The sequence below is a fragment of the Muntiacus reevesi genome, chromosome 1 (assembly GCF_963930625.1).
Source record: "Muntiacus reevesi chromosome 1, mMunRee1.1, whole genome shotgun sequence".
Taxonomy (NCBI): Eukaryota; Metazoa; Chordata; class Mammalia; order Artiodactyla; family Cervidae; genus Muntiacus; species Muntiacus reevesi.
This window is the reverse complement of record NC_089249.1, coordinates 180,375,336-180,395,345: the sequence shown is the minus strand read 5'-3', so window position 1 is coordinate 180,395,345 and position 20,010 is coordinate 180,375,336. Positions and strand designations below refer to the sequence as shown.

General features: G+C 45.1%; 2 protein-coding genes across 3 annotated transcripts in view; one reads left to right on the top strand and one right to left on the bottom strand.

The window, feature by feature from the left end:
* SQSTM1 (sequestosome 1) overlaps window positions 1-1,570 on the top strand; it is a 55,523-nt gene extending 53,953 nt beyond the window's left edge. For both annotated transcript variants that reach the window (XM_065917256.1, XM_065917255.1), the window contains exon 8: window positions 715-1,570. In XM_065917256.1, coding sequence (XP_065773328.1) covers window positions 715-872 — 158 coding nt within the window. In that variant the 3' untranslated portion in view covers window positions 873-1,570. The remainder of the gene's footprint in view (window positions 1-714) is intronic.
* MRNIP (MRN complex interacting protein) lies at window positions 1,518-18,527 on the bottom strand. The gene is made up of 8 exons (XM_065917258.1): window positions 18,386-18,527; window positions 16,426-16,485; window positions 10,174-10,262; window positions 6,202-6,277; window positions 4,829-4,983; window positions 3,684-3,771; window positions 3,335-3,436; window positions 1,518-2,236 (listed from the first exon to the last, which is right to left on the bottom strand). The coding sequence occupies exons 1-8, from the start codon at window positions 18,449-18,451 to the stop codon at window positions 1,757-1,759; spliced, it is 1,116 nt and encodes a 371-aa protein (XP_065773330.1). The 5' UTR covers window positions 18,452-18,527; the 3' UTR covers window positions 1,518-1,756.
* Window positions 18,528-20,010: the final 1,483 nt, after the last annotated feature.

Here is a 20,010-nt window from a genome sequence, read left to right as displayed (position 1 = left end):
GTAGCACTGGCTTTGGGCACTGCCACGCACTGCTAGAAGTGGACTCAGAGTCCATCGCCACTGTTTCCTCATGGAAGGTGCTAATCTTAGAGCAGGGGTCACAGTCACGGTTCCAGTAGGAGCCAGGCAGGAAGCCATCTAGTAAAGTGGGTGGTATGGAAGGCAGTAGGGCTGGGTGGAGAGTGTGGCAACCTGGAGAACACACACTGAATAAAAGAGGCCCTCACACCCTGCTCTGGTTCATCACTGTCACATGGCAAAGATGTTTAAAACATCATTCAGGTGGAAACCCATCTATGCGCCAGATGCAGCCCTCGGGCTGCCAGTACTTACCTTCTCTGCCTTGAAGCAGGGAGTGGCAAACTATGGCCTATGGACCAATGGTTGGAAAAAAGTCAAGATGAGAAAATGAGATGAAATTCAAATTTGTGTTCATAAATGTAAGTTTTTTTGGAACATAGCTATGCTCATTTGTTTACATATTGTTTGGCTACTTTTATAACTTCAACAGCTGAGTTGAATATTTGTGACAGAGAGCGAATAGCCTGCAAACCAGCTTAAAATATTTACTCTTGATTTTTTTCCAGAAAAAGCTTGACAGTCCCTGCCTTGAAGGGTGCCTGTGAGGGTTAAGGCCTTGTAAAAGGGCCAGGTACAGGTCACATTTGGGGCGCAGTGCCTCCTTCTCATGGCTGTTGTTACTCTCTCTGGCAGAAGCTGACCCCCGGCTGATTGAGTCCCTCTCCCAGATGCTATCCATGGGGTTCTCTGATGAAGGCGGCTGGCTCACCAGGCTTCTGCAGACCAAGAATTACGACATCGGGGCTGCCTTGGACACCATCCAGTATTCAAAACACCCACCACCTTTGTGACGATGTCTGCTCACCCATTCTGTGTCCCCTTTCCTGTCTCATAGTTGTGTTGAGTTAGTGTAGAACCCCAGTGCCTCTAAGTGCCAATTTCTCGTCATTCTTTTTTCAGAATCTGGGGGGGTGGGGATGCACAAAGCCATTTAGGGCAGTAGAATAAGTGACATGAGGGGGGAGTGCCAAGTGTGTGAGTGCTGATTCTGAGAAACATGGATGTCTGGCTCCTTGTAGCGAGGGGAGCCCCCCTGGGGCAGAGCGAGACTCCTTGCTGGGGAGGACGTGGAGACCATACTGAATTTGGCATCCTATCCGCACTCTCCCTGCAGGATTATACCAGCAGTCCAGAAGAGATGTTGCCAAATGGCTTTCTGCTTTTTCTTTTTTAATGACTATAGTACACTGATACGTAATTGATTTTCTGCTAGAAATTTGATATACTCTGAATTTAGCTAAAGTATCACCAGCATTCAGTTGGGGTGGAAGAGGCTGTTCTGTAGTGATTACAGCTCAGGACTGTGGCTAACAAATGAGAATAAAGAAGGGCTGACAGAGGAACTGATGTTCAGAGTACTGCCTACTTCATAACCACTGTAGTTACCATTTCCAAACGTATTGGCTGCTTTTAAAGTTAAAATCGCTTTGTAGCCATTCTGTTATATTTGTAAACAATTTTAATTAAAAGTATAAGCACTTTAATCAAAGATGGTACAAGACGTAATCTGTTTGATGGTCATATTTATCGTCGCTTCTTGTAGTTCCCATAAGTCATCCTTAGTCCTACTATTTGAAAGCAACTTGGGGAACCCTGTTTACAGTGGCAGAGGTCACCGTGAAGTGAAGGGTTCATGTAACAAATATGTCTACAAGAGTAACATACTAGTTTCAACTTACAGATCGTCATCGAAGTCCTCTCCAGTTTTAAAAAGGTCATATAGACGCATGAGTGAAGAACGTGCCTGCACCCCTTTGACCAAGGGCGCACCCTCTGCCCAAGGGCCTGCACCCTGTGACTGCTCAGGGATCCTCCCACAGAGCCTCTTGGGCCCAGGCATGGGAGTGTGTGTGGTCTGAGGAGACTGGAGTGCACCGGGGATCCTGCAGAGGCCTTCTTCCCTGGGAGTCTGGGCCCTGGGGGTCCCCTGCTCAGCCTGTGCTGCCTGGATTGGCCGGAGGCCTCTCTGGAGAGGGGTAAGGGGCTCTGTGTCCAAATGTGAGCTGTTTCCAAGTGGCCTAAGACATTGTTCCCACTTAGACACGGTCCTGACCTGCTGGGCAGGGCACGGTGGTTCCCCCTGGGGAACAAGCTCCATGGCGTCCCGGTCCTCAGGACTGCTCCCTCTGCCCTTCCCTGCCAGGCCAGCATGGTCCTGCAGTAGGAACACAAGGCAATGGCATGTTCTCCCTTCAGAGGAACAAGTGTCTAGCAGACTCAAGGGACAGGGAGGAGTGGGTCCTGGGCCTGCGCTAATCTTGGACGGTACCTCTGGCCACTGACAATTTCTGCTCCGTGTTGTCTACTATCCTGTAGGCTGGCAGGCTAGGGATATGCCTTGATTTTGAGATTAAGCAAAGCACAGGAAATAAATGCCCTCTCTCACTCCAAATTCTATGACCAGGCTTTCCAAAAGAGCAAGATGTTCTCACGTGATCAGTGGATCTGTCTCATGGGACCTTAGAATCAGATGAGGGAGTGCCTGGGGTGCCAGCAGGAAGGACCCTAAAACCGTCCAGAAACACCACGTGCTCATCGCCAGACAGGGGGAAAGGTCTCTCTATAGCCATGTCAAGGTTTTAAAGCTGTAGGTACAGGATGTGACAGTGTTGCTGGGGCCTGGCTTCTCCCTTCTCCCTCAGGAATAAGGGTTCACTGAAAATTGAGTGTCACTACCTACAAAGGAATGTGAAAGCAATGATAGGAGGGACCCTGCAGCACCACCCCCAGGCAGCATGGAAGAGGTAACTGGTAGCAATCAGAGACTGCCAGCTCTGGGGCTGACTTGCTGTGACCTCTTTGGACCTGTGCTAGCCTTGATTCGTCACCTTCAAAACAAAACAGGCTTGTGAGCATTAGACAATGCAGTTAAAACGTTTAGCCCAGGAACTGGTACATCAGTAACTGTCACACTCAGTATTGTATAATTTGGAGATTCGGGGCTATACCCTTACCTGGGGGTCACAGAGCTAGTTAGTAGGAACACCAAGTTTGATCTCTGCCTTTTGGCTTTGAATGGGTGCTCTCCCCTACTCTCTGAAGCTGATCAGGTCAACCCTGGCCTATGTTGGTGCAGCAGTGACGTATGCCTGGCAGAGTTGCTCTGTCTGGATGCCTGTGGCTCCTATGACAGCATAAAGCATAACCCTCATTCTGTGGCCTGGGAAGTATGGTGGGGTCTGCTAGGTTTGAAGCATCAATAACGAGAGCAGGTCCTAGGTGAAGAGAGTGCCCCAAATTCACAAGAACCCACCTGGGTAAATGAAGGTGACAGTTCCTCAGAAATCCAGGGCAGGTCCCAAGTTGAACAGTCTGGCGAAGACCTGGCACTCCATGTAGAATGAAGAGAATGGTCCTTATGCAGAAAAGTCCTACTGGTCAACCTCACTTGTCTCCAAGGCATGAAGTTGCCCTTTTGACCCAGTTAACATGAGTAACAGCAGGGAAACAGTGCAGGCCAGAGAAAGGAGTTGGCTTAAGACATAACAAGACACATGGGAGTTGGACTTTGGGGACTGGGGGGGGGGAGGGTATAAGTCTTTCAATAGTCCAAAAAACAATTAAAAAATCCAGCGTGTGCTCAATGGCCATGGGACACTGACCTTCAAGGACTTCAAGGTGACCTCACAGTTTCTGGAGTCCTGGACATCAGGGTCGCATGGAGGCTGGACTGTGCTCTGGTTCCATTTCCTGGCGGAGAAAGTGCTGTCAAGAATCTAGTCCTGGGAAAACTAGTCCTGGTCCAGTGGTAAAGGTTTTGCATTCCAATGCAAGGGGTGTGGGGTTCAATCCCTGGTCAAGGAGATCACACATGCCTCCTGGCCAAAAAACCAAAACATAAAAATCAGAAGCAATGTTGTAACAAATTCAACAAAGATTTTTTAAATGGTCCATATTAAAAAAAAAATCTTAACAATGTAAAAAAATGATCCAGTCCTCCTTGTAATAATCTATAATGGAAAAGAATTTCAAAAAGAATATATATATGCACACACATATGTATTACTACTATTACATATATAACCAAATCACTTTGTAAACCTGAAACTAATGCAACATTATAAAGCATCTATACTTCAATAAAGTTTTCACAAAACACAACCTAGCCCTACCACTGAGCAGTGGTCTGACCCTGACTTGGTGGTCACCTGCTCTGACACCTAGCACCTTGCCATCCCTTACAGCTTCCCAGATGGCTGCTCAGCTTCTGCCCTACTGCCAACAACAGGTTGCCCAATGACATCCAAGTCAGTCCATTTCTCTGCTCCATAGCTTGTAGTTGCTAGAAAGTTCTTATTTTGAACTGGAATCTACCTTCCCAAAGCATCCGCCCTGGAAGAGCCAACCTACACCTAGATGAGGCAGTCTCTCAGCAAACTCACTGAAATGCAGGTGAAGCTGAGAGAGACCTGTGACCGTCAGGTCTTTCCTGCTCTCAGCTAAAATCTCCCAGGCCCATTGGCTTCCCTGGCCACACTTCACTTTGTCAACCTTGCCCTTGAGTTCCTCCCTGAGGTCAGCGCAGTCTAGATGTTCTGAATTCAGTGAAATCCTAAGAGGCGCCTCCGCTGGCATCTTGCTCTGCCCCCACCTTTGAGTCTGGTGCCTGGCCAGGGGCCTGTGCTGACGGTGTCTGCTGGCTCACAGCCCTCAGACTCCCTGCCAACCATGGCAGCTGCCTGTCTGCCCCAAACCACGGGGCAGTTAGGTGGGGGTGGATGAGGCTACATGGTGATGGGCTTGGCACCTTTTCCGAGGCAGGCCTGTGCTGGACAGAGGGTCTGGCTTTTCTCTCTCAGATGGCTGTCTGTTGAAACACACTCCTCCTTCTTTCAGCCCCAGTTCTTTGGAGTCCCTTTCCAGATACTTCAGCCAGCGGTTCTTTGAGGGCTGGAGTTTTTCCTACAGAATTGGGAAGTAAATTTATTCTCAAAAGTAGGCACCTTTACTGAAAATCCCCCAGTGCAACGCTGAGGCCCAAGGGGCTCAGGACCCATGCCTACACCACCACCAGGAAAGGAATTTGACTGGCAGGTAATGGGAGAGAGAGGTCCTGAACAGAGCACACTGGCACACACCTGGGGAAAGCTTCAAGCCACAACTTACCAAGACCTTTGCGAATGTCCACACTCCCTGGTCCAATAGTTTCAAATGAGGATGAAGGCATAAAGATGCTCATTAAAGTGTTACCAATAGAAGCAAATATTTATAATAGCAGAAGTTTGGTAAATGCCCAATAAGAAGGGAATAAATATTGGCAAATCCACTATATTCTGTAGATACTTTTTAAAAATGTAAATAGTTGAAAGCTATATAGCAACATAAAAGATACAAGTGAAAATTCCAGGATGGTGCAAACAAGTATTTCTTATGGAAGCAATGATGAAAGATTAAGTCTGTAAGTAAAGAAACTGAAAGTATAGACTCAAAAACATGCAAGAGCTGATGTGTTAAAGTGGTGTGCTGAAGAGTACCTCCCCTATTTATAATAAAAATATGAAGAGAACCTGGAGTGCAGATGCTGTCAGCATGATTCTGTGATCAAAGGTGGAGCTCCTCCAGGGAGCCTGTCAAACAGTTGTCTCCCCTGTCCCTGGCAGGACCGTGTTCTCGTACCCATGGCATCTTGGATGTCCCAATGGTGTCATCTGCTCAGTCACTGGAGCTCTGACACACAGCCCACCTAACACTGAGCACCTACTTTGAGGCCTCGGGACAGAACAACAGAACGTGAGCCTGTTGCATGCCTTCATCCAGAGAAAGGGAACATGGAAACCCAGGCACTTTACAACAGCATCCCTTCCCCACCTAGGGTGCTTCGGAACAGGGGGAAGAGGACAAAGAGGTGAAGTTCAAGTTAAGTTCAGAAGAATTTGCCAAGCAGCCAGAAGAAAAAGCCCTTTTCATAGTATTGCAAATATTTGTTTACATGGCTGTCTACACACTTTTAAAAGGGAAAGGTTTATTCATTTTTGTATTCCCTGCAGCTTTAAGTCAAGTTTTTATCAGTTAGTGACATCAACATCTGTTGACGGAACAAATGATGAATGAATGAACAAACAGAACCTCTTCGTGACAGCTGGCTCCGGTAGCTGGGCTGCGATGGTGCTGTTGGTTTACCTGTGGACTTGCACGGGCAGCCTGCCAAGGATCCACGTTTTCCTCCTCATTGGCACTTACGGATTCTCCCAGAGACCTTAGGGAAAGATTGTACAACTGTTCTTTGTAAAATGACCAGGAAGATGAAGGACAGTGAAGATGGGAACAGTAGGCTGCACAGACTTAACAATGGCTATCAAAGCCTGCTTAGGGGAACTTATTGATTGAACTTTTCTCTGTTGTTTCAATGTTTGGACATCTTCCAGCAGTTCAAAAGGCAGAGTGACCATCTGTCCCTTGGAGCAACAGGAAAAGTGACACAGGGCAGAAGGGGTGCTCTTCACTCAGAGACCAGAGTTGGCATCATGGCTTTGCCAAAGACTGGCTGTCATAGACTGTGTGGCTCTGGGTACATCACTATATCCCAGTTTCCTAATTTACAAATGGGGATAATAATGCAAGGGGACTGTGAAGATAAATGAGACAACACATGTGCACCTGCCCTGCTCAGGGCCTGAATACAGAGACTAATTCAGCTGAACTCTGACAGTCCCTCCCATCAGCAGTGGCGATGTTCCCATTGCACAGGGTCATAGGAGTGCTATATCTCAACCGCTACGAGATAAGGCATTTTCCTCAGTTAGATGTGTCTTCACCCAGCCTCCCATGGATAGCAGGGGTTTTTCATCACACAGAGAGCACAGTGAGGAGCCGGAGCTTCTGCAGCCTCGAGTGGAGCCGGATGGCCAATTAAAACACGCATTGTTCAAGGGCTGAAGGCTAGCACTGAAGCCACAACCACCCATGTCTGGCAGCTTGCTACATCACACGATTACACTGGAACTCTCTCTACTGACCTACAATGGAAACCCAAGTCCACCAAATGTGGGCACCTCCATGTCAGTTTCTTCATTTGTAAACCAAAGCCAATGATCCTCATGGGATGACGAAGATGAAATGAGATCACGCATGTGAAATGCCTACACTGGATACCCCAGTGTCCAGCTGAGCAGTGCCCTGCCTGCTACTGACCAGAACTCTGCCCACCATACTATGATTTGGGAACTCAACTCCATCAACAACTGAACCTTTCTCTGCAATATGAAGGTATGGTCTGTCTTCTCACTTCTAATGTTACCCTGAGAACTGGGCATCTACTATTTCTCAGTAGATGATCTCTCTTTTCTCCAGCTACATTTTAGTTCTTCCCTTTGTTTTCCATGTTCTGTAATTTCATTATGCTGTGGTGTCAAAGGGTGGATTTTATCTTTTAAAATTAACTTACTGAGGTGTAATTTATAATTAACCTACCCTAAAATGTACCAAAGTGTTGGTACATTAGATGAGCTTGGTGTTATATTTTTGAAACTATTACTCCAATCAAGATATAGAAAATATATAATTAGCAAGATTTAGACAATTTTCATCACCTTAAAATTCCCTTATCTGCCTCTGTAGGTGAAAACTACTCATCCTTACAGTACCTGGTCTTTTTGTCTGACATCTTTCACTTAGCAATGTTTCTGAGGTTTGCCCATGTCATTTTTGTTGCTGAGTAGTATTCTACTGTATGAAAATACCACAAAATGTATATTCAAAATCACACTGTCTTCATTGCTGTAGTGTTACAGTAAATCTTGATATCAGGCTATAGTAGTCCTCCAGTTTTGTTCTTTATCAAAATCGATTTGGCAATTGCATTTCTATATAAATTTTAGCATCAGTTTGTCAATTTCATAAAAAAAAACTGCAGGAATTTTGACTGGGATTAAGATGACACTACAGATCAATTTAGGATGAACTGACATCATGACAATACTGAGTGTTCTAATCCATGAACATATTTCATTGTTTAGATCTTTTTAAAATTTCTCTCAGCAAAGTTGTGCAATTTTTACTGAAAATATTTTGCACACTTTTGGGTTATATTTATCCCTAAGTATCCTATTTTTTCATGGTATCATAAATGGGTATTTGATTTTTAAAACTGTTTTCCAACTATTCACTGCATTTATATGAAAATAAAATTTATATTTTTGTTTTGTATGTTGACCATCTATCCTTGTGATTTTGCTAAATTATTAGTTCTAGTAGCTTTTGGATAGGTGCACTAGGATCTGCTACAGAGACAATGTTTTTATACAGTTTGGGATTAGACACATTTCCTGAATCTAAGATTGTAAGCCCTTTGATTCTGGAAAAAGTTCTGTTCATTTCTCTGCAAGTATTGCCTTTTCCCATTCTTTTTATTATCTCCTGCTGGAACTCATCTCTGTATCTTTCATGTCTCTGAACTTTTATATTTTCCACCTTTTTGTCTTATTCACATTGACAATGTGAATAATTTCTTCAGATTTATGTTCCATTTCACCAATTCTGTCTTTAGTTGCACTTAATCTGCTTAACAGTCCACTAAACATTTTTTGAAAAAGATTTATTTATTTACTCCTATCTCGGCTGTGCTGGGTCTTTGCTGCTACTCGCTTGGGCTTTCTCCGCTTGTGGTGAGCGGGGCTCTTTCATCGCGGGGGCCGGGCTTCGCGCTCTGGCGGCCTCTCCTGTTGCAGAGCACAGGCCCCAAGCGCGTAGGCATCCTGTGCTGCCACCTGCGGGCTCCAGAGCACAGGCCTAACTGCTCCATGACACGTGGGGTCTTCCAGTGCCAGGGGTTAAACGAGTGTCCCTGGCGCTGCAAGGCCAAGTCTTAACCACTGCACCAACAGGGAAGCCACTACACTTTCAATTTCAATGACTAAACTTCTCATCTCTACAAACGTTTGGGTTGTTTTTAAAAAAACTGTTGTTGTTTTTTTTAAGTCTCTTGCTCTTCCTGTATCAACCATCCTCACTTAATTTCATTAAATATATTAAACATACAATTATTATGTATTCTGAACTCTTTTTGGATCTGACTTCTCTGTCATTTCTGCTGTCTTTTGCTCATGGTGACATGCTTCCTTAAGTAAGTTAAATGATCTTTAACTCTGGGTATATGTCACTTGGAATTTTATATATCCTTTGATGCCTGGGTTGAAGATGTATTGCTCCAAAAAGGAGCAACATTTATCTCTGCTTCCTGGGACAATTTAAAAATAAGTTTGAAGGGCTTCCCTGGTGGCTCAGTGATAAAGAGTCTGCCTGTCAATGCAGGAGACATGGGTTTGAGCCCTGGTCGGGGAAGATCCCCTGTGTCACGGAGCAACTAAGCCTGTCTGCCACACTGAGTCTGTGTTCCGGAGCTTGAAACTACTAAGGCCGAGGCACCCTGGATCCCTCGCTCTGCAACAGGAGCGCCAGCCACAACGACCAGCCCACACACTACCATTATAGAGAGCAGCCCCTGGCTCGCTGCAGCTAGAGAAAAGCCTGTGCAGCAACGGAGACCCTGCACAAACAATAAAATAAAATAAGTCCTCAGCTTGAGACTTTTCACACAGCATGTATAAAAGGTTGAAAAGTCATGTGAGAGCTTCCTTGTGGTTACAAGATCCTGGAGCAGCATCTCCCCTCTTTAGCCAGTGCCAAGGGCAAGACAGGATGGGTCAACCTACCTCGGAGGGGTGCATTTCTAGCTCATTTGTACACCAAGAGTGCAGTCCTTTGGGGACTCAGCTTTATGTGGTGGTCCCCGACTGACCTTCCCACATTGAACAGACTGTCTTTGTCTCTTGCCTCCTTCCCAGCTACGTGGAAGCTGCAGGGCAACAGGTGTCCAACGCCCAGCAGCGCAGCTTATTCCCTGGATTTTGGCTTTTGCTTCGTTTGATCTCTGATGGCTACTTACCTTCTTTTCATCTTGTCAGTGCCTTTAAAATATCCTGGCTGGCATTTTAAAATTAACTTCAGTGGGAAGGTTATTCAGTATCTAATCGCCACGTTGTTAGACATGGAAATCTAAGGGATTTCTCCATCATATCTCCATCATATCTCCATCACCATCCACTCAAGATGAAAACAGGGCAAGATAACCAGGCCTCTCTCAAACTATCATACCTGAGTGACAGCTCTGAAACCTGTCCCTGCAGCAGGTTTAATTTTTGGACATGGCGTCTACAGTCAGCACCAGAGCCCTCACCGTAAGCCTGAAAAACAAACACAGGTATGAAGTTTAAAAAGTACTGACAGAATGCTGAGCAATAGAGCCATTAGAGACACAGCTCAGGGAGGCTAAAAATGTACTCTGCAAGGCCTAAAGCACCACGCAGGAACTCAAACAATGATTGCCATTCCTGCGGTGATTTACAAACTAACAGTCTCAGGGACTAATTTCAGTCAATCTGGCTGCCCACTCTCACCCTTAATTTTACGTATCAAAGTCAAACTCAACCCAAACCCCAAACAAATTGGTTAATAAACATAAGGAATTCAGAAGAGAAGTAATGCAAATTGCCAATAAACATGAAATGATACTTAACCCTCACTCATAATCAAAACAATATAAAACAGATGTGATACTTATTTTTCACTTAGTACTCACTCATTTGTTCAATAAATATTTATTAAGCACCTATTATGTGCCAGGACCTGAACTAGGGAAGGACAATACAAGAGTGCATAAACATCACTGCCATCACAGAGCTCTGTAGTGTAAGAGACTGATAATAAGCACATGAGACACCTATACGGCCATCAGATGGTGAGAAGTGCTACATAGGAAAGCAAGGCAATGCAGTGGGGGTGGGGCAGAGAGGAGAAACAGTAGGTAATTTTATACGAGGTGTTCAAGAGGTCAAGGGGTGGATCACTGGGAGGGTAACACCTGAGCACAAAACAGGAAGACAAGCGGGAACAAACCATGTAGATAGCAGAAGCAATGAAACGGAAAGGAGTGCAAACACCTTTGAGCCTGGCATTTTGGAGAAATAGCAAAGAGGCCAAGTGGCTGGAGTTGAGTGATCTAGGGCAGAGAGGGTAGGAGATGAAGTTTGAGAGTGCAGGCCCTGTTACAGGAAAAGTCAGCCTATGGGCATGAGATCTGCTCTGCTCTCTTTATTGAAATTCTTAATAATCTCATCTTTGAACCTGTGTTGTGTAAGTGAAGTCTGATGAGATAATGAAACATGTTTTTAAGTCGTGACTAGCAAATGTGTCCACTGTTCCTTGCCACTCTGTTTGCACAGAGATTGCCCGATGCCCCAGAAGCACAAAGTTCCAGTGAACTCACAGGGTGTGAAAGTCCAGTGAGACTCCAGGTTCAGGCAGCGTGCGCTGTCTGTGCCTAAGTACGTGAGGGGCGCCCGTGGCCTGAGGGGCCAGGGCTTCCAGAGGAACCAGAACCTGCTTCAGTTGCAGAAAGAAGGCAAGGGTATTCTACCAAAAGCATCACCAACCAAGTAAACCTATCGTATCTCTTCTTACTCCTATTACCTCCCTGGAACAGCCTGTGCTGAAAACCACAGAAAACAGGGACAGAAGCACAACCCACAGCTCCTTTTCTTCTCGGTACTCCCTTATGCATCAGCGAGCGGAAGGCTGAGAGTGTAGGTAGGATGTGTGGGTGTCAAGCAGTGAAGTAAACATAGTTTAGTTAATTTTGTGCAACATCTCCACTCTTAAGAATAAAATATGTAGGCATATATGAGCTACAAAATAAAAAGTGTGCAATTTTGATCATTCTACATGTGTACTAATGCTCTTATATTATTCTGTGTATGTTCCACATATGTACTACATGTTCTTAGCATTTAAAACCAGTGTTGCACAGTCTAAATGGTGTTGCACTATTTAAATGTTAGCTTTTAACATGTTAAAATGTTGGTTAAAACTAACAGTTAGTTTTTCTTTACACAGGAATAAATTATATAGTAAATTAAAAAAACAGTAAATAGGGACTTTCCGAGTGGTCCAGAGGCTAAGGCTCCGAGCTTCCAATGTAGGGGCCTGAGTTCTATCCCTGGTGGGGGAACTGGATCCCACATGCTTCAACGAAAAGATCCTGCATGCTGCAACTAAGACCTGGAGCAGTCAAATAAATTAATAAATAGAAATTAATATTTAAACCATTAGTAAATAAAAACATTAGTAAAAGTCAGGAGATCATGAAAGAAGAGCTTAATATTTTAGAACCTTTAATAGCGGTTTTTTTCTGCTTTTGAAAAGGGGCCCCACACTCCCATTTCACATCGTCTCCTGCCCTGTCCTGAAGGCAGGAGGTCTGAAGGCACATATACGTTGCTCCAACCTGGAAGGCTGACATGATCCTGCACATATCGGACCCTTCGGCTGTGCTGCTGAGACTGTACGGCTGAAACAGGTGACCAGTCAGGAGGGGGCTGCAAATACTGTGGCAACTCAGTTCACTGTGATAACAAGTGGGCAAACAATGTGGGTACGTTGTGACTAAATTTGCCGATGGATCATATGAAGAGTATAAAAGAAAAAGAAGAGTCAGGGATGAGTTCGAGGTTTTTAGCCCAAACTAGAAAGAGAGACTTGGCAGTTAAGAGATGGGGATGAGTGTGGGAAAAGTAGGTAGGTGAAAGGGGAGGGCTCCCATTTTGGAATACAGGTTTGGGATGCTTGTCAGATATCCAGCGGAGAGGTAGGTGGCTAGAAGCATACACAAGTTCGCTGGCAGGCCTGGGGTCTGACACAGACACTTGAGAACTGTAAGACTATTTTATCTCAGACCACTAAGGGAATGACTGTAGCCAGAGAAGAGATGAAAAACAAAACAATAAACCGAGTTCCAGAGCACTCTAAACTGTAGAAGATGAGGAGATGGGAAACAACTAGCAAAGAGGATTGGAGTGCAAGCCAGGAAGACAGGAGGAAAACCAGGGGCAGGGTGGCTGGAAGCCCAAGCGAAGACTTCAAGAAGGAGGGGGTGACAAACTGACAAATGCCACCAGTAAGTCACGTCACTTGAGGACTGAGAACCAGCCGCTATTTTCAGCAACACAGGGACCACTGCTGACTCTGACATGAGCAGTTTTAGTAGACTGGTGGGGAGTGAAATCCACTTTGGGGCAAGTTCAAGTGAGAATGGGAGGAGACGAACTAGAGAGAGTAAAGGCAAAATTTAAAAAGACTGATAACTGACTTATGATTGCCAAGAGGGAGTAGGTGGGGAAGAGACGGACTGGGAGTCTGGGGTGAGCAGGTGAACACTCTTACACATAGAATGAACCGACAACAGTGCTCTGCTGTCAATGTCCTGTGATAAACCGTAAGGGAAAACAGGAAAAGTGTGTGTGTGTGTGTGTGTGTGTGTGTGTGTGTGTGTGTGTGTGTGTGTGTGTGTGTGTGTGTGTGTGTGTGTGTGTGTGTGTGTGTGTGTGTGTGTGTACACATACAATTCCTGCACTATACTTTAATGAAATAAATTGAAAAATTAAATAAATTCCCCAAAGACTGAGAACTTATGTACGGCATAACTGGGAGAGTGTATGCTCTCTTGCACGACGGAAGCTGCTCTCTGAACACTGAAACGCATTCTCTCCTCATCTGAGAGCAGACTAGGCTACACTTTCCAGTCTTTCTGGCAGTCAGGTGTGGCCATGAGACTAGGCTCTTCCCACTGGAATGTGAACCACTTCTAGATTCTTCCTGGGTAGCTTCTTCCTGATCTTGCACCTTCAGGGGCTTGAGGCAACAGGAGACAAGCCTCAGGGAATAGCAGAACCTCAAGATGACAGGTGCCAGGGTCCCCGAATGATCACACCAAGTACAGCTGCCCTGCCAATCTCAAACTCTCCCAGGACTGTTAAAAACAGCGAGAGAAACAACTTCTATGGTGTTAAGCCACAATTGTGGTGTGTGTGTGTTAATGTGGCCAGTCAGTCCTAAGCCATACACCACTGCATAAGCATGGGAGGGGCTGAGAGGAAGGCAGACCTTCCTCAAGAATTCAGAAGTACAGGCTGACATCTAAAACATGTACGGTCATCAGCCGGCCTCCTGACCTGAGGCCCAATCTCAGGGCAGGTCTCAGCTGCCATACTTACCGACAGATGACCTAACCGTCCCCTCTCCTACCCATCCCAACTGACAAGACCAGAGGTGGACATCTGAGTCAACCACATCAACCAGATTATTTCTCCCAGGAGTTTATAACCGGGACTCAGCTCTTTCAGTTGGTTTGAAATGAGATTCTGTGGTCTGTGAGCGGAGTATGTTACTGTGAACTGGAGAGAGAGAGAAAGGAAAGGGGTAGGGAGAGAAGGAGGAAGGCACAGCGAGAAACTCAGTGAAGGGAGGAGGACGGAGGGAAAAGAAGATGCTTGTGTTGCTGGCAGCTTTTCAGTTCTTGGGGTTGGTTCTTCAAAGGGCCAAGGGCAAAGCTCTTCCCCTGGATTCCCACAAGATATCCCATTACCTTACCAGTGCATTTTAATTTTGCTGAAGTGTTTTTTCCTATAATCTGCAACTAAGAGAACCTTGGTTGAAAGAATTCCTCTGATTTAACTTGTAGGAATTTGTCCTAAGGAAATAATTGGTCCAGTAAAGAAAGAGGTAAGAAGCTTCACTACTACAGAGTTCCCTGGTGGCTAAGACTGTAAAAAATCTGCCTGCAATGTAGGAGACCTGGGTTCAATCCCTGGATCAGGAAGATCCTCTGGAGAAGGAAATGGCAATCCACTCCAGTATTCTTGCCTGGAGAATCCCACGGACAGAGGAGCGTGGTGAGCTACAGTCCATGGGGTCACAAAGAGTTGGACACAACTGAACAACTACACTTTCTTTCTTTCTTTTACTACAGAGTTATTCATAACAATAAAAACTAAAATCAACCTAAGTGCCCATCAATGTGGGGCTGGTCATTTATTCATTCAACAGACATTCCTTGAACAAGCACTATCTCACAGGCACTGTGCTAGGTACCAAAAGTATAGAGTAAAATGTAGAAAAAAGGGTATATATGTGTCCATCAACAGATGAATGTATACAGAAGATGTGAAGTGTGTGTGTATGTCTGTGTGTGTGTGTGTGTGTATAATGGAATATTGCTCAGTCATAAAAAAGAATGAAATATTGCCATTTGCAACAACATGGAAAGACCCAGAATGTAGCATATTGAATGAAGCAAGCCAAAGACAAATATTATAAGATTTATATGCCGAATCTAAAAATAATACAAATGAACTTACAAAACAGAAACAGACTCACAGACATAGAAAACAAACTTATGGTTACCAAAAGGGAAAGATGGGGAGAGGAATAAATTAGGAATATGGGATTAACAGATATACACCACTACATATAAAATAAACAAGGATTTATTATATAGCATAGGGAACTACATTCAATTTCTTGTAATAATTTGTAATGGAAAAGAACAGAAAAAATATGTATAACTGAATCACTTTGCTATATACCTATAACTAACATAATATTGCAAATCAACTATACCTCAATTTTTTAAAAAAGTGTATATAAATAAAAGAGGCAAAGCGTTTACTCTCAAGGAACTTACAGTCTGAGATGGACAATACTCACATAAACACACCTGAATATATTTCTGACAGGGAAGTGAGATTAACTAGGGGATGCCTCAACAACAAGCACACAGAGGGAAGCAGGTCTGGATTGTTTCAAGGTCAGAAGGAAAAGCCCCTGCAACTGAAGGAGGAGAATGACGCGATGAGGCTGCAGAGGTAGAATCAAGGGTTGGAGCAGGTGAACAAAAGGCTCAGTGAGAAGACTGTGGTATTAGAAATCAGGTGGGTCAGTAAGTATGGACTTCGGAAAAAACTGTAATGCGGGTGAAACAATCGGGCTAACAAGAGCATTTACAACATGCTCCCTTCAGTCCTCGGGTTCTTCCACCGCCTGACTACCTTCACACCCTGCCCGCCTCTTCTCACACCCTCAGATCTCTAACAGCTGTCTGTCCATCCCCACTTAGGGCTGATTACTCTTACAGACCCTGCACTCTCCTCTCATTGTGCTCAGTTTAATTTTAAATTATATGTGTGTGTTTTAGTTTCTCTTCCCCTTTCACAGGGGCAGATCTGTACAGGCAATAAGGACACCTTCTTACCTTTCACTGTTTCCCATGCCTACACATAGAAGGTACTCAGTAAATACCGAATGACTAAATAAACAAAGGAAGGTCACCTTCCAGGCCCCGCTCCATCCACTTTACTTCCTGAAAGAAGATGATCTTAGGGAGCAGGAGCTCTGCAACTAACGAACCTGAGTCATAAATGGAACACTGGGTTCTATGAGAAACACACTTCTGCATGGCTGGGTCCTACCTGCTTTCCAGTACGGGTATCAGACACCTTGCTTCTTGGGACTCACCTGCAAAAACGACTGCTTCTTTCCACAAGCTTTGCATGTCCACTTGAGACTCTTTTTCACCTATAATGAAATTTCAGAAATATAGCTACGGTAATTATTTAAAACAGTTGGAACTGGATCAGAAATAGTAATTTAAAGAGATCAATGGAAAAGAATAGAGTCTAGAAACAAACCAACACATGTATGAAAATTTAGTATATTATAAAGGTGAAGAAAGAAGAGCCTATTTAATAAGTAGTTCTGGGAAACTGCATATCCACATATTAAGAAACAAAATCAAATTATGTCTCTACTATCTGTGATTCTCAAAAAATTCCATAACATTTCAAGTCTTGATAAATCTGACTAGATGGGGTCTCTCTTAACATAATAAAATGGCTTACTTCCAGCTCACCAATGCAGAATCACCATGAGCATTCCCATGAAAGTCAAGAACAAGTCAAGGATCTGTATTATTATTTACTGTCGTTTTGGATGTGCTAGCCAATAGATTTGGAAAAGAGAAAGTAATTAAGAGGTATGAAAATGGAGGAAAAAAAACTAACCTTATTTATGAATATTATGATTTATTTCTTTAAAACCCAAGATAATCAAATGAAAAACTACTAAAACCAGTAACATATATATCATAGGCTCTCGGTAGAAAATTAATATATCTTCAAAAATTAATATAGTTTATAAGCAAACATTAGTTAGAAGAATAACGAAAGAAAAGTCCATTTATAATGGCAACAAAGAAAATGTTACCAAGTGGCACCAAAGCTGCTTTAACAGGTGGAATGAGGACTTCCCTGGTGGTCCAGCAGTTTAGAATCCGCCTGCCAATGCAGGGGAGACCGGTTTGACCCCTGGTTTGGGAAGATTCCACAAGCCTCAGAGCAACTAGGCCTCTGCACAACTAGACCTGTGCTCTGCAACTACTGAAGCCTGCCCAACTATAGCCCCTACTCTGCAACAAGAGAAGCCAAGGCAATGAAGACCCAGTGCAGCCAAAAGCAAATTAATGAATAATAATAATAAAAACTCTTTAAAAAAGAGATGGAATGAGATAGCATGCTTAACATCATGAAGATGTCTAGGTTGATTCATAAAAATAAATACAATTGAAACAAAAATCATCCGGTCTTTTGGAGAAGTACCTAAAACCCTAAAACGATTCTAGGGAGGACAAACAACATCTATTACAAATTTAAGTGGGTATACCCTAAGATTCTACTTCTCAGCATCTACTTTCAAACACCATAAAAATATTGTGTACTTTCTACAGCTACATATGCAAGAAATGAATTAAAAAATAATAAAAGCTCTGGTAGAACAAGCAGTAACTGACTAGCTCTCTGGGGCTAGAGAGAGCTAGAGAACATGGTATAAACGGATCTTTGCGATTGGACAGGCCTAGCAGAGGAGCTTGGCCGGCTACAGCCCACGGGGCCGCAGAGTCGGAAGCCACTGGGCACGCGTGCACCGGGTCTTCTTCGTCTGGTTTCCGCTAGCGGGAGCTACTCTCTAGCTGTGGGGCCGCAGTTTTTCATAGCGGTAGCTTCTCTTGTTGCACAGCATCGGCTCTAGGGCTCCTGGGTTCACAGCTGTAGCTCATGGGGCCCAGAAGTTTCTGCACATGGGCTTAAGTGCCTGGAGGCGTGTAGAATCCTCCCCAACTAGGAATCAAACCCCTGTCCCCTGCATTGGCAGGCGGGTTCTGACCCATTGTACCACCAGGTAAGTCCTGGTTTCTACAAATCTTACAACCAAAAAGCAAAATGCACCCAAAGACTACAACAACGGGTATGGAGAAGTGACCTCAATAAAACCTAGTTCTCACAACTGATACCATCACTTGTCCAGGCCTCAAGCGCACTCAGCAGAGTCTGCGGGCAGCGCGTGGGGAAGAGGTCGAGCCTCTCAAGGATCCACCTCGTCCCGCCCGCCATCCCCGCGCTCGGGGGAGGGGAGGCCCCACCTGGTGAGCCTGGAAAAGCCTGCAGCAGCAGCATCGAAGGACCCGCGACTGCTGAGGAGGCGCCATTGCGCCCCCCTCGCCTCCGCGTTTTCGCCGGCTTCCGGGTCCGCCCCGGCCCCGCCCCTTCACGCGCTGCGTCCGCTCCCGCCTCGGCCCCGCCTCCTACGCGCGTGCGCCTTGGGCTGCGGCCGCTGGCGCTCCGGCCCGCCTGCGCAACTGGGCCGGTGGCATGTCCAGCGTTTGTCAGCAGTCAGCTGGGATCCTGGGCGCCCTCAGGAGTCGGGTATCTATGCTGCGAGTTAGGCACTGTTTGGGGTTCTCTGTCTGAGCCCAAGCCGGTTTGCGCCGGACTCCCTGCGAAGGTTCAAGTTGGTGGGGCGGGGTCTCCAGCCGGCTCTTGGGGTCCGGCCTTTGCTGGTCCCATTTCTTCTGCTTCTTCAAGTAGGGGAAGAGCGAGCCGGAGCTCTCCTCCCTGCTCCGGCCGACTCCCTGGGCCCACGGTTGGAATTTGCAGGACCTCTGATCAGAGGCGGTGAGTTAACCTTTGAGCCGGAGCACCGAGAATCCTACGGAAATAGGCAGTTCACCAGCCCTACGCTTCTCCGAGAGGGAAACGGAAACGCCCGGCGGTTGAAAACGAAATCAGTCCTTCCTGCAGTCCCAGGAAAGCTCCGCTCTGAAGTCCCGTTCAGAGCAGAGAGGAAAGATTGCATCCCTCATGTCCCAACCTCACCGGGACCCTAACGGCATCCCCCCAAGACATTCCCACGTGCCTGACAATATAAATCATCTTGTTAAAATTTAAAACGCCCAATTGTGACAAGAATGTGGTCAGAGAGGACTCTTTCTTATAGGATGCTGGTAAAAGGGGAAAATAATCTGGCGTTTATCTCTATCCTAAGAATAATCTGAATCACCCAGATGTATTATTTATGCACGAATGTTAACCAAAGTATAACAGGAAAAAAGTGGAAATACGTATTCTAAAGAATGGACCATTATGCAGGTCCATTACAGAGTTTGAAATGAAAATGCTAGCATGTGTATTGTTGGGAAGCAAGGAAGTTACTAAGTATACACAATAGCAGTTAAGTAAAACCAAGCATTATTTGTTTACATATAATGTGTATGGGCAAGGGTTATAAATGACTTTTCGTAAGTGATTTAAAATTTTTAATACTTTCCAAATTTTGCACAATATTAGAAAAAAACAAATAACTTAAAAAATTATGTTTGAGACTGACTATACAGTGACCAGAGCCACCTGTGACCACCTGTGCGTCAACTGGACCCCCTTCCACCCCCCAGCCAACCACAACTTCTACAGCATCAGGACTTGGTCAATGACGACCAGTTGCCCACCTTTTTAGACTTCCCCACCAGCTAAGAGGAAGCCGATTATGCTCCCCAGACCAAACACATAAGACATCCTGCTTCCCCACCAGCAGCCTCTGATCAGAGCATACCTGAAGCCCTCCCTTGCTTTCACCATAAGGCCTTCCCACTCTTCTGACTACCTTTTAGTCTCTGCCAAACACAGGTAATGGTGGCTGACTCATCTTCTATTGCAAGCTCTTGATAAATGGTTCCTGTTCTCATTTGGGTGGTTTTTTTTTATCTTCAAG